The 22,026-nt window shown below is 35.1% G+C and overlaps 3 protein-coding genes across 3 annotated transcripts; 1 reads left to right on the top strand and 2 right to left on the bottom strand.

Annotated features, from left to right (window-relative positions):
• Positions 1-710: 710 nt before the first annotated feature.
• Positions 711-8,977, top strand: LOC133692268 (protein NETWORKED 1D-like). Its single transcript, XM_062113085.1, has 5 exons — positions 711-911; positions 1,240-1,320; positions 1,455-1,707; positions 2,986-7,064; positions 7,444-8,977. The coding sequence occupies exons 3-5, from the start codon at positions 1,605-1,607 to the stop codon at positions 8,623-8,625; spliced, it is 5,364 nt and encodes a 1,787-aa protein (XP_061969069.1). The 5' UTR covers positions 711-911; positions 1,240-1,320; positions 1,455-1,604; the 3' UTR covers positions 8,626-8,977.
• Positions 8,978-11,506: 2,529 nt separating this feature from the next.
• Positions 11,507-13,915, bottom strand: LOC133690487 (protein ANTAGONIST OF LIKE HETEROCHROMATIN PROTEIN 1). The gene is made up of 2 exons (XM_062110711.1): positions 13,424-13,915; positions 11,507-12,978 (listed from the first exon to the last, which is right to left on the bottom strand). Exons 1-2 carry the CDS (start codon positions 13,584-13,586, stop codon positions 11,948-11,950), a joined length of 1,194 nt encoding a protein of 397 aa, XP_061966695.1. The 5' UTR covers positions 13,587-13,915; the 3' UTR covers positions 11,507-11,947.
• Positions 13,916-16,370: 2,455 nt separating this feature from the next.
• On the bottom strand, positions 16,371-21,483 carry LOC133691893 (sulfate transporter 3.1-like). Its single transcript, XM_062112513.1, has 12 exons — positions 21,020-21,483; positions 20,702-20,909; positions 20,108-20,279; positions 19,933-19,998; positions 19,189-19,302; positions 18,293-18,409; positions 17,976-18,102; positions 17,577-17,863; positions 17,300-17,490; positions 17,076-17,161; positions 16,913-16,989; positions 16,371-16,812 (listed from the first exon to the last, which is right to left on the bottom strand). The coding sequence occupies exons 1-12, from the start codon at positions 21,354-21,356 to the stop codon at positions 16,627-16,629; spliced, it is 1,968 nt and encodes a 655-aa protein (XP_061968497.1). The 5' UTR covers positions 21,357-21,483; the 3' UTR covers positions 16,371-16,626.
• Between the last annotated feature and the right edge of the window lie 543 nt (positions 21,484-22,026).

Here is a 22,026-nt window from a genome sequence, read left to right as displayed (position 1 = left end):
TATGCGTAGAACTGATCAAGGAGAAGGATCCCTCAAACATGGTAACACAATCTTCCTTTTCTTACAAAATGAAACGGACAGAACAGTAATCTTCAGTCCGAAATAACTTTCAGAAACAAAAAAAAACATTTTTGAAATCTAACAAACAAATAGATTTTATCATTTATAACTGTATGTTTGTTTTTGTGATTATAAAGTATTTTTTTATTTTAAAATATTTTTAGATTATTTTTATCTACTGATATCAAAAATAAATTTTAAAAATAAAAAAATATTACTTTAATATATTTTTAAATAAAAAAAACTTTAAAAAACATATTCTACCAAAATTTCTATTTCATTAACTGATATACAAAAAAGTCCATTTTAATATTAAAAATAACTAATAAAACACTATTAATTACTCTATTAGTCAGTTGTTTTTTTTTAATATATATAAATAAAAAAACATTATAAATAAAAATATTTTTATTATTTTTTATAGATAATAGATTTTATTTCCTCTCTTTTTTATTTTTATCTTTATATTCAATATAAATTTAAATAAATAAATATCATTAATTACTAACTCAACATCGTAAATCTTCCGTAGTTGGTCACTGTAGGAGCATTATTATCAGCATAATCTTCAAACTTTCGAGGCATTTGGTCTTTTCCTAACTTCAATTTTGTTCGCTTATTTTCTTTTCTTCCTTTTCCTCGACGACAGTTCTTTCACTAAAAAGCAACAGCATAAAAAGCAAGCAACAACGGCAAGAGAGAGAAACACACGAACAAATAAGAGGGACACAAAGAGACACAGAGAGATCTAACAAGCATGGGGTGATCCCCGAGAACAAAAACAGAGGAAGCAGCTCTACTTGTTTTTCTTCTTGCTGCTATCAGATTAGCCTCTAAACAACTTCCTTTTGGTGAGTTTTTTTTTCATAAGAAAATCTCTGAGCTGGTGGCTATCACACCTCTTCTTCTACAATGCATGTCAATGGTCAATGAGCCGTGTTTTTCTGCTCTTGTCTTGCCTGGTTACGTTATTCTTGTCTCTGTTTTTTTTTTAACTTGCGATCACTTCTCTCTATTTTTTTCTTTTTATGAGAGTTTCATGCTTTAATCTGTCGTGTATGATCATGCAGTTGCTTTTCTTTTCTTTTTATTTTTTATTGATTAAATGACTGATTTTTTTTTAATTCTATGAAGCATATCAAATTCCTATGTATGATTTTTTTGTGTTACTTTGATCAGGTTTTTCTTACAAATTCTTAAGAGAGCTGTTACTCTTTTGTATACCAATCACTATTTGGACTTGAAAGCTCTGCTGATCAGGTAGGGTTTTTTTTTTTGGTCTCAATTTATTTGTTTTAAAATTTTCAAGGTTCCGATCTTATGAATTATTAGTGTTGTTAACATTGAAATCAGCTGAATTAAGTATGTTTTGTTTGTTGATTTTGTCGACTTAGGTACAAGGAGGGGAGTACAAAACTCAATATTGAGAAATCAGTGTCGGTTTGACTGGTCGTTGGTTTGGATCGTACTTATTGCTTCAAGGATCGTAGGTTTGTCATTTCTGCGATCGGAATTGGGAAGTGGTAGTGTTATTGGATTGAATTATGGCTGCCAGGTCGCAAGCAGATTCTAAAAGGAAGTATTCGTGGTGGTGGGACAGCCACATTAGCCCAAGAAACTCAAAATGGCTTCAAGAAAATCTTACAGGTATTGGCTTGTTTCTTAGGCACTCGGTTCGAATTTCTGTTTACTGTGCAAGTGGGCTTTAGTTAACTACTGTTTAATCATTTTTGAGTGATCTGGCTATTTGGGAGACATGATAACCAACACATTACATTGAACGACCCCAACATTTTTCTGAGATTGGGACTCCAAGTTAATTGTTGTAGCATACTTCCACATTGGTCGGTGTGATGAAAGTGCATATCCTGACCACTCTCCTGCAACTGGGGCCAAAAGGAAACATAGTTAATGAATTCCAAACAAATGAATGGAACCAGTTAAAACGCTTGAAATGTAGGTGCAAAATCAATGATTTGGAAGCTTAAAAATGGAAATATGTTATCCTATTGAAATGGAATCAGAAGGTATTTAACTTGCATTTACTTTCAGCTTGAGCCTTAATATGCATTTGGCTGTCTTTGGGTATCACAAACATCTCTGCATTTACTTGCTGCGGTATATTCAATAACTTGACAATAAACTAGGTACTAAAAATCTAAGAATTGATAATCATTGCCAATTGTTTTTCGTGGTTTCATAGATATAGCATCCAAGTTATTGTCTCATGCTTGTGTCTTCGCTTTCCGTTACTTTTCAATTGATAGATTCTTTTATTTGAGGGCACAATCTAGAGTTTTTTTCTTCTATGGCATGGGATTCAATGACCTAACCGATATCTTTGATCTCCTTATTCTTTTGAATTGGTTGTCCTTTTTTTTCCCCTATTGGTGAAGGAAGCAAATTTTTGGAGAAACACTCTCCTTTGAATGTTAAGCAAAGAGTACCAGTTAATGAGTTCTTTAAGTCTATATGCATCATGGCTTGTCTGGGAGGGCTTGCAACTTCGTATCCCATTCTCGGTCAAATCTGCATAAATGATCAGTAATTCTTATTAGCTTGCCAAAGCATTTCTACTTTCCAATTCAAATCTGAAGCCTGCTAACCTCTTACATTATGCCTGAGAACTGGAGCTACATCCATGGCTGCTCAGTTCAACTTCTAATTTAATTTGGTGTGTTGTGGCTAAGAAAGCTGCAGTTACATTTTTAAGCAGAAGATATCTGATCTATGAATAGATCTTTTAGCTAATTACTTTTAAGCACAAAACCACACAGTGTCTTGTACTTGCCCAAAATATTTAGTGAACTCATGTTTTATTTTCTCCATCACGTCTTTCATCCTGTAGGTTTTGTGCTAGACTTACTGTAGCATTTGCTCCCTCTCTTCAGGTAACCATTTAACAAATCTCTTTTCTATGAACAGATATGGATTCCAAAGTCAAACAGATGATCAAACTCATCGAAGAAGATGCAGATTCCTTCGCAAGGAGGGCAGAGATGTACTACAAGAAACGCCCAGAGCTTATGAAATTGGTCGAAGAGTTTTATAGAGCGTATCGTGCCTTGGCTGAAAGATATGATCATGCCACCGGGGCCCTTCACCAGGCGCAACGAACAATGGCAGAAGCATTTCCCAACCAAGCCCCCTTTATTCTGGGTGATGATTCCCCTGCAGGTTCTGCTACTGACTGTGATCCCCGTACACCTGATATGCCACCAATACGTGCACCTTTTGACCCTGATGAGCTGCAAAAGGATGCTTTGGGCGTCTCACCATCCCATGCTATCAATAGGAATGGAGCTTTTACTGAGAAATCAGACCCTGGAAGAAAGGGTTTGAAACAATTCAATGATCTTTTTGGGCTTGGAGATGGGATGGACAATGCTAAGTTTGCAGAAGGGAGGGTGAGAAAAGGCCTCAATTTCCATGACCCAGAGGAGAAAGGACGAGGTGTGCAAAACAATGGCATCCATGATCTCAAGGCTCGAGCCCCATCTGAGTCTGAGCAAGTTAGTAAAGCTGAGCTAGAAATTTTAAATTTAAAGAATGCACTTGCTAAACTAGAAGCCGAAAAAGAAGCTGGCCTGCTTCAGTATGAGCAAAGTTTGGAAAGATTGTCTAAACTGGAGTCAGAAGTCTCTCGTGCAACGGAGGATTCCAGGGGACTTAATGAACGAGCTAGCAAAGCTGAAGCTGAAGTTCAAACTTTGAAGGAAGTCCTTGCACAATTAGAGGCTGAAAAGGAATCTAGTTTTCTTCAATACCAGGGGTGTCTGGAAAAGATATCTAATCTGGAGAACAATCTCTCTCTTGTCCAAGAGGATGCAGGAGAACTAAATGAGCGAGCCAGCAAAGCTGAAACTGAAGCTCGATCCCTAAAGCAAGACCTGTCTCGATTAGAAGCTGAAAAAATTGATGCACAGGTTCAGTACAGCCAATGTTTGGAAAAGATATCTGATCTAGAGGACAAATTACATAATGCACAGGAAGATGCCAAGAGGTTCAGTGAGCGTGCAGATGATGCTGAAAGGGAAATTGAAGCCTTGAAGCATGCTTTGACCAGGCTAACTGAAGAAAAGGAAGCTGCTGTCACTCAGTACCAGCAGTGCCTGGCAACAATTGTCAGTCTGGAGCATAAAATTGCTTGTTTTGAGGAGGAAGCCCGGAGGCTTAACTTGGTGATAGATGATGGGACTGTGAAGTTAAAGAGTTCTGAAGAGAGGTGTCTTCTTTTAGAAAAATCAAACCAAACCATACACTCCGAGTTAGAGTCAGTGATGCAGAAAGTGGCGGCTCAAAGCAGTGAGCTTACGGAAAAGCAGAAGGAGTTGGGGAGACTTTGGGCTTGCGTCCAAGAAGAGCACTTGAGATTCATGGAGGCTGAAACTGCATTTCAAACTCTACAGCATCTGCACTCTCAATCTCAGGAAGAATTGAGATCTGTGGTGGCTCAGCTTCAGAACAGGGCTCAAATTTTGGAGGACCTGGAAGCTCGTAATCAGAGTTTAAGAGATGAAGTGGAGCATGTCAAGGTGGAGAACAAGAGCCTTAGTGAAGTCAACTTATCTTCAGCTCTGACTATACAGAATCTGCAAGATGAGATTTCAAGCTTAAGGGAGACCATAAAGAAACTTGAAGCAGAGGTGGAGCTTCGAGTGGACCAAAGAAATGCTCTTCAGCAAGAGATTTACTGTCTAAAGGAGGAGCTAAATGAACTTAACCAGAAGCATCAGGCAATCATGAGGCAGGTGGAATCAGTTGGCTTCGGTCCAGAGTCCTTTGGATCATCTGTGAAGGATTTGAAGGATGTCAACATCAAGCTGAAGGAGGTTTGTGAGAGAGACAGAACTGAAAAGCTAGCTCTTTTGAAAAAGTTGGAGAACATGGAGAAACTTAATGATAAAAATGCTCTTCTGGAGAATTCTTTATCAGATTTGAATGTTGAGCTAGAAGGGGTCGGAGAGAAGTTAAAGGCACTAGAAGAATCCTGTCAATATCTTGTGGAAGAGAAATCCGTTCTTGTTTCTGAGAAGGATTTGATGGCTTCTGAGTTGCAATTTGCTACTGATGATTTGGAGAAAGTTACAGAGAAGAACCACATTCTGGAGAATTTCCTCCTTGATGCAAATGCTGAACTTGAAGGGTTGAGGGAAAAATCAAAGAGCTTGGAAGATTTTTGCCTGCTGCTTGTGAATGAGAAGTCTGAGCTGGCCTCCATGAAAGGAAGTTTATCTTCTCAGTTGGACATCAGTGAGAAAAGCTTGCAGGATTTGGAGAAGAATTATACAGAATTAGAAGAAAAATATTCCCATCTGGAGAAGGAGAGACAATCCTCACTTCATGAAGTACAAGAATTACAGGTTCGTTTAGATGCTGAAAAGCAAGAACATGCTAATCTAGCCCAGTTGAGTGAGTCCCAATTGGCTGGTATGGCATCACAGATTTGTTTGCTACAAGAAGAAAGTCTATGCAGAAAGAAAGAATATGAAAAGGAGCTGGACAAAGCTGTGAATGCAGAGATTGAGATCTTTATCTTGCAGAAATGTGCGCAAGAATTGGAAGAGAAGAATTCTTCCCTCTTGCTTGATCATCAGAAGCTCGTGGAGGCATCTAAACTGTCAGAGAAACTGATCTCTGATATGAGACATGAAAATTGTGAACAACAAGAAGAGGTGAAATGCTTATCTGATAAAATTAAAACACTGAGGATGGGACTTTATCAGGTGTTGATGACTCTTGAACTTGATGCGAACCAGTGTGAAAATAAACCCAAGCAAGACCAGAAACTGCTGAACCATGTACTCAACAGGCTTCAAGAATCACAGGAGTTTCTCTTCAAGACACAAGATGAAAATCAGCGGTTGTTCACTGAGAACTCTGTTCTAGTTACTCTGCTTAGGCAACTGCAATTAGAGGTGGAAAATCTTGTGAAGACTAAAAATATCCTCGATCAAGAATTGACAACCAGGTCTGAGCAATTCTTGGTTTTGCAAAATGAGAGCCAAGAGCTTTCAGGGATAAACGAAGAGATGAAATTGAAGTTAATAGAGGGAGATCGCAAAGAGGAGGCTTTGAAGGTTGAACTAAATAATCTCCATGTACAGCTGTCAGACTTGCAAGGTGCTTTCCAGAACTTACAAGAGGAGAACTGCAAGGTTCTTGATGATCAGAGGTCCTTGATGAAATCATTTTCAGACCTGCAGATGGAGAAATGTGAACTGGAAGAGGAAAACTTCTGCATTCTTGTTGAAACTGTATCTCAAAGTACCCTTTCTCTAATTTTCAGGGATATCATCTGTGAAAAATCTGTGGAAATAAAAAGCCTTGGTGTAAGCCTAGATAAACTGTGTCATGACAATAATGGTCTCAACGAGAAGGTGAAGACACTGGAGAAAGAGTTAGATAACTTCAGTGGCTTAGAAGATGATAAGAGAGAGTTGCATAAAATGGTGGAGGATCTGAAGTGCAAGTATGATGAGGTTGAGGTGATACGATCAGATCAAGAAATGCAGATCATCAAACTATTAGGAGATTATGATCAGAAAATTAAGGAGGCTGAAAACATTCGTGAAGTAAATCAGAAATTGGAGTCTGAAATTAGGAAATTGCATGAAGAATTTCAAGAAGTTAAAGACCGGAAGGAAAATTTGAGTCATGAACTGGTAAAGGAAAGAAATGAGGTTGAACTACAAGAGTCTCAGGCTGTTGCATTGTTTGGTGAGCTGCAGATATCTGCTGTCCGAGAAGCCTTGTTTGAAGGAAAGCTTCGCGAGCTCCTTAAAATATGTGAGAGCCTTGAAGATGGAAATTGCTCAAAAGACATGGAGATTGACCAGCTGAAAGAAAGAGTTAGCACTTTGGAAGGTGGAAATGCAGAACTAAAAGCTCTTGTGGCTGCATATTTGCCAGCTTTCATGTCGTTGAGGGATTGTGTAACATCACTGGAGAAGCACACTCTTCCAGATGCGACACTTCATGAAGGTGACAGCAAGGAATCAAAGGTAATTTCTATTCGTCTGATTTTGAATCGTTCCATTATGGCAATATTACTTGGTCTGGTTCTACAAGTGACATGACCATAATCCAATCAGTTAATTGTATAATCATCCTCTGTGGGGTTTTGAAAAATCAATCACATCAATAATTCCTTGAGATCTTGTCTGTTGTAACCTTATAAGCTCTCAAGCTTCATTCACCCAATTTTGATATGCCCGTACATTACTCCTATTAATATTCCTTGCACTTTGCAGTTTGACCCCATAGTTTGTAACCTTTTGCATTATGTTCACAAAACAACTCAGTTGGAATATGGGCAATGCTTTCGTTATATCCTTTAAAGTTCATGGTTTTAATATTTTTCTTATATTCCGCTTGCTGCAGGATGCTGCATTGGTGGTGCATGCCAAAGGCTTTCACCAAATGAGTGAAGGACAGAGTGGCATGGTGCCAGGTGGAACCTTGGACTTCCAGGATTTGCAAATGAGGATTAGAGCTATTGAGAAAGAAATCATTGAGAAGGAGAGACTTGTTATGCTAGAAAACTTGAGTTATCATTCCAAACTCGATGCTGCAATAAGGCAGATTGAGGACTTGAAATCTGGAAGCAGTGCACGTCAAAAAGGTGTCGAGACAAGGAGGTATGTTAAGCCAAAACCGGAGGATGGGGAACTGGGGGCCACACCAAGTGATGATCTGAGGCGGCAGAAACGAACACATGAAATCTCAGAGGATGGGAATGAAGTGATGACAAAAGACATAATACTTGATCAGATATCAGAATGTTCACCCCATGGAATCAGCAGGAGAGAAACTATGCAGGCTGATGAACAGATGCTTGAAATATGGGAAACTGCTGATCGGGATGACAGCATTGACCTGACTGTTGGAAAAACACAGAAGGTGACTGCTTCACAGAAGAAGAAAAAACACATTAGGCAGCATCCTTCTGCAGAATCAATGGTTGAGAAGGAGGTGGGTGTGGACAAATTAGAGATCTCAAAAAGATTGTCAGGGTCTCGTCAAGAAGGGAATGAGAGGAAAATTCTAGAAAGACTTGATTCTGATGCTCAAAAGTTGACAAATCTTCAAATAACAGTTCAAGATTTGATGAGCAAGGTGGAGATTACGGAGAAGAGCGAGAAGGGAAAAGGTATTGAATATGATAATGTGAAGGAGCAGCTGGAAGAATCCGAGGAGGCCATCATGAAGTTGTTTGAAGTGAATCGCAAACTAATGAAGACTGTTGAAGATGAGCCACTGTACTTTGACGAGAAACCCGAATTAGCACCAGATGAGAGTGGCAGTGTCAGGAGAAGAAAGATTACAGAGCAGGCAAGAAGAGTGTCAGAGAAAATTGGGCGTTTGCAGTTGGAGGTGCAGAAATTGCAGTTCGTTTTGCTGAAACTTGATGATGAAAACAGAAGTAGAGGGAAAACAAAAATCACAGAGCAAAAAACGAAAGTTCTACTGCAGGACTATCTGTATGGCAGCACAAGAACTCGCCAGAAGAGGAAGAAAGGGCACTTCTGTTCATGCGTGCAACCTCCAACTAAAGGAGATTGAGGCAATCACATTTTATCGGGAAATAATAGATGTAGTTCAAGCCCTCAAGGCTTAAATATGAGACATTAGTTGCTTTGTGCATAAGCTTTCCTCGCTAGATATGGTTATATAGAGAGCTAGCTGCTAGACTTTTTTTCTTTTGACCTTTGCTTGGTTAGAGAGGACCCTGTCGTCTTCTAGTTTAGAGATCCTGCTGTACATGCCAGTCCCCGTCGAATCAAAAGAGGCTGCTCTATTAGAGCTTGTTTTCCCCTTCATTTCGTTTGCATGTTTCGACGTTGCTCAGGTTTCCATGGGGAGCTATTTTCTTCCAGGTGTACCTGGCTTTATAGTGAAGGACTCTTCAAGGCCCTTTGGTTGGATCCACTTATTACAATGCTTAGCCGCAATTATTCGTGATTTAGGATTTACAATAGAAGAAGATCCAAGTGATTTTTCACCCTTTGTGCTGTTTTTGTCCTACAGTTCAGTAGTCGTGGCTAAATTACTCTCTTTTTTCTTTTTCTTTTTTTGCTGGGATGGATCATTCATTCTCAGGGCTTTTGTTAGTTGATTTAAATTCATATATATAGTGGTTCATTTCCCGCGTGGCGGGCCAATTTTTATTTTTTTTTTTTTTTTTTTTTGCAATGCTATAAACTTGGATAAAAAATTAAATCCTTAAATTTTTTATTTTGAATCTTTGCTTGGCGTGAATTTCCAATAAAATATATAAAATAAACCTGGACAATCATTTTTTATTTTTAAAATACTTAATATTAAATAATAAAATTAAAAAAATAATAAGAAAAAAAATAAAAAATAATATCAAGTCATATAAACTTTTCAAACCAATAACTCGGGATATTAGATCAGAAATATCATACATAAAAAAACAGTGAAACTCAATTTTCAGCAAATCTAACATCGAATGATAAATTATCATTATTATTATTCATATTATTATTATTGTTGTTGTTGTTGTTATTATCATTGTCACTATCATTACAGCTATCATTATCACTATTATCATCAATAAATATTATCACCATCATTATTATTACTATTATTATCATCATCACTATCATTATTATTGTTACAATTATTATTATTGTTTTTGTTGTTGTTATTATTCTTGTTAATACTATTATTATAATTATTATCATCACCGCTACAACTAATATTACTATTATTTTTATTCTTATCACTATTATCATTATTCTTATTACTGTTATAACCATAATAATAATAATAATAATAATAATAATAATTACTATTATTGTTGTTGTTGAAATAACAAAAATCATAAACTTGATTTGAAGGATAAAATTAAAAATCAATTTTTTTTTGACAAAATGGCAAAGAAAACAAATAAGAAATCAAAAATAGAAGGATCGAATCGAAAAACATCATATACACAAATTAGAATTGAATGACTAAATTTAAAACAAAATATTTATAAAAGGAATAAGAATGAAACAAGAAATTAAAAGAATGAGGACTAAAACTATAAAAGGAATAAGAATTAAATAAAAAATTAAAAGAATAAGAACTAAAACGAAAAAAAAAACATATGATAAATTGTAATTGAATGACTAAATTGCAAAAAAACTATTATAAAGGAATAAAAACGAAATAAAAAATTAAAAGAATGAGAATTGAAATTTAAAATCAAACAACAGAGATGACAATAATGTATTTTAGCTGTCAAGAAAGAGTAAAAAACAAAAAAAAACAAAAACAAATGATCATTGGCAACAATTCAACCACCACACGTCTACACACACCACATTATATGAAAGAGAAAATAGTTGCACATCTAGTGAGATAACAGATGATCAAATTTGACAATCAGGTTGCGTCACATGAGCCATCTAAATGGTATAATGCCACCCACTCATTAGTGTGTTTGGAACACACACCAAAAGATTTCTGAAAAAATTGAAAAGAAAATGTGAAAAATATCGAAATATCGCTCATGAGTTGTTAATTACATAAAATAACCATGTAAAATTATCAAAATATCCTCAAAGATAGTTTTTTTTTGTCCTTTTTAAGGATAAAATTGTACTTTCTTTGTACATGGATCACGAAAGAACCCTAAATTTCATTGCCCAACAATTCAATAATGTTTTTTTATCTTAAGGTTAAAAAAAATAATTTTACCGTTAAGAAACTTGTGAAAAATAAAAACCAAAACCCTTGATCAACATTTATAAATTTTGTTAACTTTGGACTAAAAAATATTTTTATTGTATAAAAAAATTTAATAGACGCATTCACCCCTAACAAAATATTTTAATAATTAATGGGTCAATGAAAAATACCAACAGACTTCCAGCTTCAAGGCTCAAGTTTTTTTCACTTAATAGTAAAATAGGAAATTTAGAGCGTGTTTGGCAGTGTGGTTGCGGGTGCTTTTCAAATAACTTTTCGTGTCAAAATGCATGCCAACGATGTTTTTTTATTTTTTAAAAATTATTTTTGACATCAGCACATCAAAACGATTCAAAACGTACAAATCATATTAAATTTTAGCAAAAAAAAAAAACAAAAAATTTTTAAATTTTTTAGGAACGCGGCCGCAGCCGCAGCCGCGTTCCCAAACGGTGCCTGTAATAATCCACAATAAATTGCAACTCACATGTTTTACACGCCCTTTAGCTTCTCTTTTTATGTGCTTTCTCCCTCCCAAGTAGCTATAATATGAAAGGTCTTATCTTAAGGAAGCTAGTGTAGCCTGCCTTCCTTACAAAATACTTGCACACAGACTACTGGAACAAACCAGCTCATTTTATCAGGTACATAAAAGAAAAATTAACACGGATACCCTGGATGTATATTATTAGCCCTGCAAAACCCATCACCTGCAAGGAGTATAGGATTAAGATTAGGATTGGTCTGATGGCTAAGGGATAGTTTAACTGTAAATTCTATCAAGTAAGACATGATTAGGATTTAGTGGTCCTTGATACATGTTCTTACACCTGTTACACAAGGATTGCTTCGAGCTCCAGAGTTCACAAGACAAATTCATCCCAATGTGAACTTTACAAGAAAAGGATCCTTGGCACATCTGCTAACATTCTCAATGGTATCACTAAAACTCCTTAAAATGATCCTTTATATGGAAAAGGCTAATATTATATGCCCAAATCCGTACCAAAATAGGTCTGTAACACTTCAAATGAGAGCAAAGAACAAGAGCATGTTGGAAACCCTTTTTATAGACGAATTCCACAGTTCATAAATTTTGTTAGTCTCATCAATAACTGTGAACTCACGTGACACTTCATTGCTTGCTTACAGCACTGTTCATAAGATATCTCTTCAAAACACATTTCTATTTTTTATGCTGCAAGTGTTTCGCAAGGTTTTCTCTTGTGATTTTTCCCGAGGGATCGACTTGCTTACAACATTGTTCTCCATAACCAGAGTCGTGATGACCTGACAGAGCAACATCAGGATGCAATTGATCTCCACAATCGATTATAATATTGTGGAGTAAACAACATACCAAGATAATACTTGGCAGTTTCCGCTTATCAGGTCTCCACATGACCTTGCTGAGGATTCTCCAACTTCCCTTCAAATGCATGAACGACCTCACTGCAAGCAACCTTGCAGCCTCATGCCTTGCGTTGAAAGCGGACATGGAACCTGAGATTCCCTCGCTCACTTCTGGAGTTATGAGCCATGGAAGAAGTGGATAGCCTACCCCACCAACTATATATTCTCTGATTTCTGCTCCTTGAAATAAATTCCTTGAATTTCCATTTAAACGTTCTCCATTCTCACAGAGTTTGAAAAATCCTGAGCACTTCAATAGTCTTGGCACTGTCATGCCACCAGGCCAACCTGTCACAATATCTAAAAATCTCATTTCATGGTCGACAACACCCTGCAAGAACATGCTGTAATTTTTCTCTCGGTCACACCAATCATCCGAGGTTTCCACTGCAGGAAGGGTCATGATAATGTGTGTTGCATCAATTGCTCCACAACAATTTGGCAAGCCAAACAAAGTTTCGAATTTACACTTAATTTCCTCCATTTTATCGGAATCAGGCCACTTGAGATGGTGCTTGGCCCGCTCTTCTAATGCTTCAATGAATCTCCAAGTCACTTGAGAGACTGTAGACTGACCAACCCCGAAGGAAGCCCCAACTGAGACCTGAGACTCACCAGATGCCAACCTTCTTAGAGCAATTGCAACCTGTTTCTCAACACTAAGAAGCCTTCCCTCGATGTTGATGAGTCCAGACGGTGGCCTCGATATAAGATCTTCTCTTACAAGAGAACAGATGTATTCGAAAGTCTTCTTTGAAATCCTGAAGAAATACTTAAAACCTTCTTCCTCGTCAGACGGTATACCTACAAGGTCAATCAATCTCTCATTTTTAGCACATTGGACATCAAAATCCCAAGATTTCTATTAAAATTTTTGGTAAATTCCGTACGGTCTCTATTCGACATTCTCAGCATTGAAAAGCTCTAAACTTTTTATGAAGTTCAATTTTCCACTTTGAAGCCAAAGTCACACAAGCACAAAGGACATACAGTATGGAGATTATAAGCAGATGATTGCCTATAAAGAAATTTCTCATCAGAATCGAAGATCCAATTAGGCCCAAATTTATTAAATTATCTCAATTTATTATACTTAACAACAGCAATGAAGAATAGTATTACCAGCAACAGGAGTGGAAAGCAAACAAATTCCATTGGTTACATGAGCATTTCCAGACTGAACGAATACTAAAGAGAAAACCAAAACAAAAAAAAACAGAAACAAAAAAAAACCAAGGATCAAGAGAACCTGGGGAAGAAGAGTTTTTGAGCCAGAAAGTATCCCACCAATCGGAATCAATGGCAGAGGGATCGATGGGAGCAGAGGTAATGTTTTTGTTCTTGAGTTTCTTCTTTTTCAATTTCTTCTTTGAAACTCTTTTGCTTTTCTTCGATTTGATAGGCGGAGCCATCTGAGGTAGCACTAGATAAAATCTTACTACAGCTGATGCCCTATAAGCTCTTCTTGTCCCGGTTGATTTTCTGGGATAGTGTCCGTTTCTACGAGAAATGGGAAGGTAATGTTAAGTGGAAGATAAGCGGAAAGAGTGACTGACCCCTCCCGCCGTGTCCGTCGGAAGATGGCTCTGTGACACTAAAGCGACCAGTGCTATCTCCTTAATATCGAGACTTCATACGGTGCCGTTTAGCACGATCAGATCTTATAGCTCTTTCATATCACAAGTTTGAGGAAAACCTAAAAGAAGAGTCCAAGAGGAATCTCGAATAAATGCCAATTTTTTTTTTTTTGGTTGATTAGGTTCTCAGTGGGTCTATATATTTTACATCTGATACTATTCAGTAGTAGTAGCAGTAGTAATAATAATAGCATAAAAAGTTATTAAGCTCTATCCAATTTATATATGGATAAATGATTAGATAAGTTATAAAAATTAATTAAAATAATATTATTTTAATTTTAAAAACAGTTATGTTAACTTAATTTTTTTTATATAAGTTAAGTTTTGATCGAGTCACATGTTAGGTTACCTTTCATCCAAATTTTTTAAAACCCGGCACATGTTAGGTTTATTAAAAAATTATATTAATTTTAAATTTTAAATTATTAAATAAGATTTTAAAAATAAATTTATATTATTTTCTAACATATACATTCAAGTGAAAACTTTTTAGGTATTTGCGTTCTCATCTAGTTTTTTTTAAAAAAAAACTTGGTCTATGTAATGTTTATCAAAGAACCTTCTTAATCTAAAAGGTTAATTATTATGTGAGATTTTAATAATAGTTTTATATTATTTTTTAACACATTCACTAAGTGAAAGCCTTATGAACTTGAAACTTGTATAGATCTGTATTACCTTATGTTTAATTTTATTAATTAGAATGAGGATGATAAGATTCGAACTCGTGATCATTTGATTATCAAGATTCTAATATAATTTTAAAAAAATCATCTCAATTTAAAACTTAAATTATTATATTAAATTTTAAAAAATAATTTTATATTACTATATAAAAATATTCGGGCTATATCAGAAGTTTACATACGGAGAGTAGAGCTAAATTAAGATTTTTTATTTATGTAAAACTTACGTGAGAAACTATATTGTGTTTAAGAAATACAAAGTTGTTGTTTTTCTTTGTATACTTTATTCTACTGTGTGATTAGTGATGGGATGGGAAGAATTTTATTAAATTTACAGGTTTTTTTATTAAAAAAAAGATTAAATAAGTTTAAAGTAATTATTGAACGTTTTTGTTAGCTATTTGGGACTTTTTTTAGTTTTCCCATTGGATGATAAATTATTCGATGCATTTCATTTTATTTTGTTATAAAAACAGATATGTTATAGTGAGATGAGCGGTTTATTATATTATATTATAATTACAACAACAACAACAACAAAAAAAAAAAAAGTGTGCGGAAAACATGGTTTCTCTTACTTTCATGAATGTTATCGTGGATTGCACTTTTATGAATATTATTGTGAATTGCAATAATAATTTATAGTATTTTATAATTTTTCTTTAGATATTTTCATCTTTTTTCTATAGTTATTGATTTCTTTCAAAAAATTTTCTTATATTATATTTTATTTGGATTTAAAGTTAATAATTTATTTTAACTAGTCTTTTACCTGATTATAGTATTGTTAAAAAAATTTCTTGACATCAAATTAATATCATAAAAATATCTCAGGATCACGATATAGTTAATTAAACAAACATTGTTTCTCTTTTTTTATAAGCATTTAGGATTATAATATTAATTCATATTATTTTGTTATTTTTTTATATTTTTATCATTATCTTCTTTTTTTTCTTTGGTTATTGAATTTTTATTTTTAATTTAGTCCTTATATTGTGTGTTTATCGAGATTTGAAATTGATAATTTATTTTGATTTATATTTTATATAGTTATAGCGATATTAAAAACAATATTCTAATATCGGATTAATATCAGAAAAATATCTCAGTATCATGGTATGGTTGATTTTTATTATAATATTTAAATAAAAAATGATTTTGAAGAAAAAAAACTAAGTTATTAAACTTTGTAAAGTTGATTTAGTTTGCGAGTTTGACGAGGTAACCCAGGTTATCCGAATTCATGGATTTGGAGGGTACCTTTTTTTTTTTTAATTGAACTCAATTTTGTGACTTTTTTTTTTAATATAGTTTAAAAAATTATTAAAAAAAACATATTATTAAATTTTGAAAAGTTCATGGATCTATTTGCAGGTTTGGCGGTTTGAACCTTTTTTTCTTTTTAAATTTATTTTTTTTTTAATTTTATTCTTTGATATAAGGATGTTGAGAATTTAATTTTATAGTTTGTTTTATTTTATTTTCTACAAGGTTATTATATTCTTAAAAAAATCATAAAATTGGATGGATATTTAATTTTACGACTATTTATTTTGCTATTCAAGGAGAAGCAGAATTCCGAGCCGAAGTTTAGCACAACCGGGAAGCTCAATCACATGAACTTAATAGAGATGTGGGGATATTGTGCTGGGGGAAAGCACAGGCTGTTGGTTTGCAATTACATGGAGCATGGGTCCTTGGCAGAGAAATTGTCTTCCGATGTGCTTGACTGTGAAAAGAGGATTGACATTGCTGTGGGAACTATAAGCTTGCTTGGACTGAATTTTCATTCCATTTTCTTATTTCTCCATTGATGGCAAAGGTTGGATGCAGAGTCCAATCTTATGCCTGCGGTCGCTCACCAGAATTACTCTAAAAAGGTTTTCCATTCCAAATCTCTTGTATAAAAGATTCACATTGTAAAACCTGTACCTTGTCAGAAGAGAAAAAAGTACCTCCAACTTCAACTAATGATTCAAGTCAGCTTCTATTTCACTTCCAGCAGTTGATTTGATGCAGCTTTATGCGATGCATAACAGTTCCTACATGCACGCACAACTGATACATACATATTTATAGAGTTGACCTACTTTGAAAAATTAATGCTCTTGCTGATCGACAGCTTAGACTTTGTTATATGCCTCAGAGTCCTCTTTCAAAGGGTTTGGACTGCATGTGTGAAGCATGAAATCGCAAGCTTCGACAGCTTCCCCTACTGTCAAATGGATCCATTCCTGCCCTATTTTCTCAATGAACTTGGACTTGTTGAGTTTCTTCATTACTTCAGCTCCAGGATTGGCCAAGACAAGCTATAAACATGGAAGCAAAGAACATTAGAACATATAAATTAGTGGTGTACGATGATTCAAATATTTCGCACAAGATAATAGAACTTCGATCAAAATGTACCTTAAGCCCCCTTCTGTCCATTACTTTCTTAACTTCCTCAAGCATGCTTATCCCACTTGTGTCAATGTTACCAACCGCTGTCAGATTAAGAAATAAAGGTAAAGGGATTTTCTATGTATAATCATTTTTTGAGGAAGGAAAATATTGCAGGATCATCCCTTACCTCCCATGTTTAGTATAACATACTGTAGGCTCGTTTCTCCTGAAGATTTTAACTTGTCTTCCTCGTCATCAACCCACCTCGCAATCCTGATAGATATAAAAATATATAGCAGCACTTGTGAGCTTCAAATTTAATTGGTTAATTTTAAGAATACTAGGTGTGCAGATATGCAGAAAAATTGTGTTTGATAAGTTTTTTATTAGATTAGAAGCTTTTGACCACACCTTTCTCTTAAGTAGCCTGAATTTGCAAAGTAGATGGGAGCATCAATCTCGAGAATGAGAACACCAGGAACGCTGCTTGTGTTTAGATATTGTTCAACATTTCTGTAGATCATTGAATTTGGAATGTTTCCAAGAATAAAGGTTTTTGGTCTTGCGACGAACAGAAGTAGTCTAAGCAAGGAAATTGCCACCTACATTTGCACAAACGAATTGGTATCAAAGGATGGAATCAGACATTTACGATTGCAGGTTTTAGGCCATAATTAGATGTCCATACCGCAATGACTAAGCCAATCTCGACGCTGGCGAAAACCACGCCAGCATAAGCGCTGATACACACGATGAAGTCGAACTTGTCGACAGTCCAAAGATGGATTGCTGCTTCATAATCTAAGAGACCGAGCATAGCAGAGATAATAATAGAGGACAGAACCACAAGTGGAGTGTAATGGAACAGTGGCGTTAGCAATAACAATGTGACCATGACTGCCAATGCCATGACAATATTTGATACTGCTGTCTTGCATCCTGCATTGTAGTTCACGGCCGATCGCGAAAATGGCCCTGGAAAATTTCATTGTATAACCAAGAGTACTTTTAGTTTAGTATTTTAAGTTTGAATTACCTTCTCAATTTAGTACAATTAGGAAATGAGAGCTGGTAAGTCAGTATATACCTGTGGTCAGATAGCAAGAGGTGCAAGAGCCTACAATGTTCATGGTCCCAAAAGCAATCATCTCTTTGTTACCATCTATATGGTAATTCTTGAACATAGCAAAACTCCTTCCTACTGCTATTCCTTCCTGTAACCAAATAAAAACAGGCAATCGCTTAAGCACATGGCATTGATGTGCATGTGTATATTAATTAGGTGGTAGAATTTATCTTATTTTACTCTTACAAGGCAAGAGGGGCAGGTCTTAGTTCAACTTCTATCTTTCTTATTAATCCAAGAAAAAGAACAGCAAAATAACAGAGGAGAAGGGTGCTTACAGCAAGAGCTATGACACCAGTGATGATGCCAGTTTTAATAGCTGTCGTAAGATAAGGAGATACAAACACGAGATCCGTAAAGGACAGTGGATTTAGCCCCTTCTTCAAGTTTCCTATCTGAAAAAATTACACCAGCATGCAGCAAATAAGAACACATGACATGAAAACAAAAACAGAAGGTTGAAGAAAGTACTTCAAAATATTGACCCACAATGACCACTCTGGACTAGCGATCACAGTTGAAGGGAGGTTGCTTGGGAACACAGTTTTAACCGTGTTATTTTAAAATTTAAATTTTTTTAAAATTTTTTTTATTTTTTTTATGTTTTTATATTATTTTAATATGTTAATTTTAAATATAATTTTTAAAATAAAAAAATATCATTTTAATATATTTTTAAATAAAAAATATTTTAAATCAGTATTATAATTTCAAATAATAATGAATACCAAGCCTCTAGGCAAAACGTAGGAGGCTGAACTGTTGGGACGAGATGGTGGAAGACGAGATGTAGTACTATAACACTGCTTTATATTTATAAAAATGGTTGCTTTGTATTATCCACCTGTTCATGATAAATTGAAATGCATTTTAGAGATATTAAATTAAATTAATGTTAAAATGGATTGGAGACATGACTTGGAAGAGAACAATTATTTGGATTGGGCCCAGAAGACAATAATCAAGTACCCAATAGGCCGAACCACATGCAGGTTAGACCTAGGCTTCATATTGAAACATACTTAGCCCGCTGAATCTTTCTGTCTGCAACTTGCAGGTCACGGTTGCTTTCGTGGAGAGTAGCATAGACAGACAGGGACTTGAGTTACGTAGAAAGTGAACAAATACAAACAAGAAGGAAAGGCACTATCAATAATTTATGGGAAATGCTCACCACTTGCACTCCATGTTTCTCAGCATGAGTGAGATACACGAGAAGGCTTCCTAGAATGACTGACGTCAATGGTGCCATTGCTGATACCCAAAAGTATTTTGGTTTTCTCTTGCTCTATACAAATAGTCAATCATCAAAACATTATTATCTTACGCCATTATTAAACTAATCAGATGAGCATGTTATCAGATGCAGCATGACAACATTAGCGTGCATATATTAGTGTAAGAATATTGAAAAATGAGCAAAGAAATTAATTTCTCCAGAATTCGAGTCAAGGAGATGTGTTTAAAAGTCTTCGTCTTTTGTTCTAAAGTAACTAACAAGTTGAAAATGAAGGCATGGAGAGGTATATATATAATCATACCATATAACACCATCTTTTACGATTATCTACAAGAAATGATATATTTTGTTAGGGTGGAGCAGGTAAAGAGAGAATTTTGATCCCAAATTAAATTAAATATTTATATTGGTATATATAGAGGATGAAAAAAATGAGTCATAAAGTGAACAACAGGCTGCTTAGTAAAGCAATTCACAATTTAATGCTATATATATATATATGGCGGCCCTTCTCTCTTTATACACTAATAAATTCATTTGTTTTATTTAATTTTGGCCGCTACGTGTGGGGTAAGTCTGCGACATGGAAATCAGAATATATAGCAGTCTGCGATTACGTGAAAGACTGAAACTATACGAGAAAATACAATTAGGCTATATAGCAGTATTTATACTTACAAAGTATCTGGTGGTGAGAAGGAAGAATAAGAAGCCAAAGCCCAGAACGGCACTTTCCCATCTCCACTGCATTAATAATCAAGAATCAGCGTTAGCTGAACAGTTTATTTTAGTAAGTGTATAAAAGGTGATGAACAGTGGATAATGTTAGCACTCATGGAAAGAAGCGAAGAACCTGGTGAGTTTGGGTGAAGACGGAGCGCATGACAGAGACAAGATCGGTTGAATGGGTGAAATGATTAAGTCCCAGAATCCCTTTCAGCTGTTGCATGATAACTACAGTTGCTGCTCCAGCCATGAAGCCTATTATCGTTGCATGTGACAGAAAATCCACGATAAACCCTAACCTGCAGTACAGTAAACACGGTAACTATTAAAATTTATAAAAGAAAACGTCAACATGCTCTTCTTGTTACTTAAGGTGTCTTTGTCCTTGTTGACTGTTTACCAAATCTGAAAATAATAGGTCTATCACCGTCTATGGGTCTTCTTATTCATATAGAAATAAAATAAATAACAAAAGCTCCTGTATTTATATAACATAGAGCAGCGAAAGACAAGAACGCTTGCACAGAGAGAGTGAGAAGATAGGACTAAATAAAAGACTTGTATTTGTTTGTTGATCTTACCAAAATAGTAGTATAATATATGTGTGTGTGTGTGTACGTACGTATATGCATATGTATATGTGCCGAAAATTACTATATTATTAAATATATACTAGTAAATTAAAGAGGAGAGGAATGAATTAATTACTCTGTCTACTTACCTTAATAAGCCAAGGGAAGCTTGAAAAACTCCGGCAACGAATGTTGCCGTGAATGCAAGGTGGAGATAAAGTTTGGGGTTCTCATTAGCATTAACTACATTTCCTAACATAGATGCTGTGAGGAGAGATGCAACAGCGACGGTCCCCACTGCCAAATCTCTCGAACTTCCCATCATTGCATAAACCAGAGGTGGAATAAAGCTTGAATCTGCATGCATTTAAACAAATCCAATGAGAAAATGCTCTTAAATTATTCAGTTCAGCTAAAATCTGCTCTAGCAATATATATTGGTGATTTTTATACTGGCTAGCACTTACATAGACCAAGAATTGGTGGCAAGTTGGCTAGTTTTGCATAACTTATCCCCTGAGGAATAGCAAGACTAGCAATAGTGATCCCGGAAATAAAATCACTTTTCAAGAAATCCAAAGTGTAACTAGGGGCCCAATCAAAAATTGGAAAGAAGTATTTTAGGCCTAGTACGAATCTTCGTGAGGTGGTCTGGTTCTTGAATTGTCTGAGAGGATCATCAGGAAAGAAAGTCTCTTTAAGATTATATTTCAGCGACTTCACGGATGATTGCGGTGGTGGAATCGCTACTCGAGGTGCACGCTCTACATTAGTGGACGGATAAACATAGTCGGCGGTGCCCATATCCTTAATTGTTTTGCACGAAATTTGGATGCTAAAAACTTGAATTTGCTCTGAAATTTGTCTGAATTTGTGTGGCTAAATTTTCTAGAAATTGTGGGTGGAGAAGATAAAGAGAGAGAGGAGATGGCGGGTGTTGAGATTAGTGAGGAAGTGTGTGGACTGGTCATGAATATTTTATAGATGGGCGTGTGGGGGGCGGGGGGTTTCCTTGCATTTTCAGTGGGTTGTGGGAGCCACAATTAATAAGATTCATTTTGTAAGAAAAAAAGGGCGAAGTTATTCGATATTTTTTTTTCAAGCCTTGCCTGCCCACCTCGTGGGCTTTTATTTTGCTTTGTAATGCGGGAGAGTTTGGCACCGAGGTAGTTTATGTTTTCTTTATCTAACTATACAAAAAGAATATATATATATATATATATATATATATATATATATATATATATTTCAGACCTTTATTAAAATAACACATTTTTTATTTATAGACATATACTTTACATTCATTTTGCAAATTCATCTTAATTATAATAATCTTAACCTAATTTTTAAATATATTTTAAAAAAACTATAATTAAAAATATTTTTTTGAAATTATCTTTTAAAAAAACTACTTAATTACCAAATACACACCGAGTCCGAACTCTCCCTACCACAGAGGAGGTAAGATCCAGGA

The sequence above is a fragment of the Populus nigra genome, chromosome 4, assembly GCF_951802175.1.
Source record: "Populus nigra chromosome 4, ddPopNigr1.1, whole genome shotgun sequence".
In the NCBI taxonomy this organism is placed as follows: domain Eukaryota; kingdom Viridiplantae; phylum Streptophyta; class Magnoliopsida; order Malpighiales; family Salicaceae; genus Populus; species Populus nigra.
This window is presented reverse-complemented; position numbering and strand designations above follow the sequence as displayed.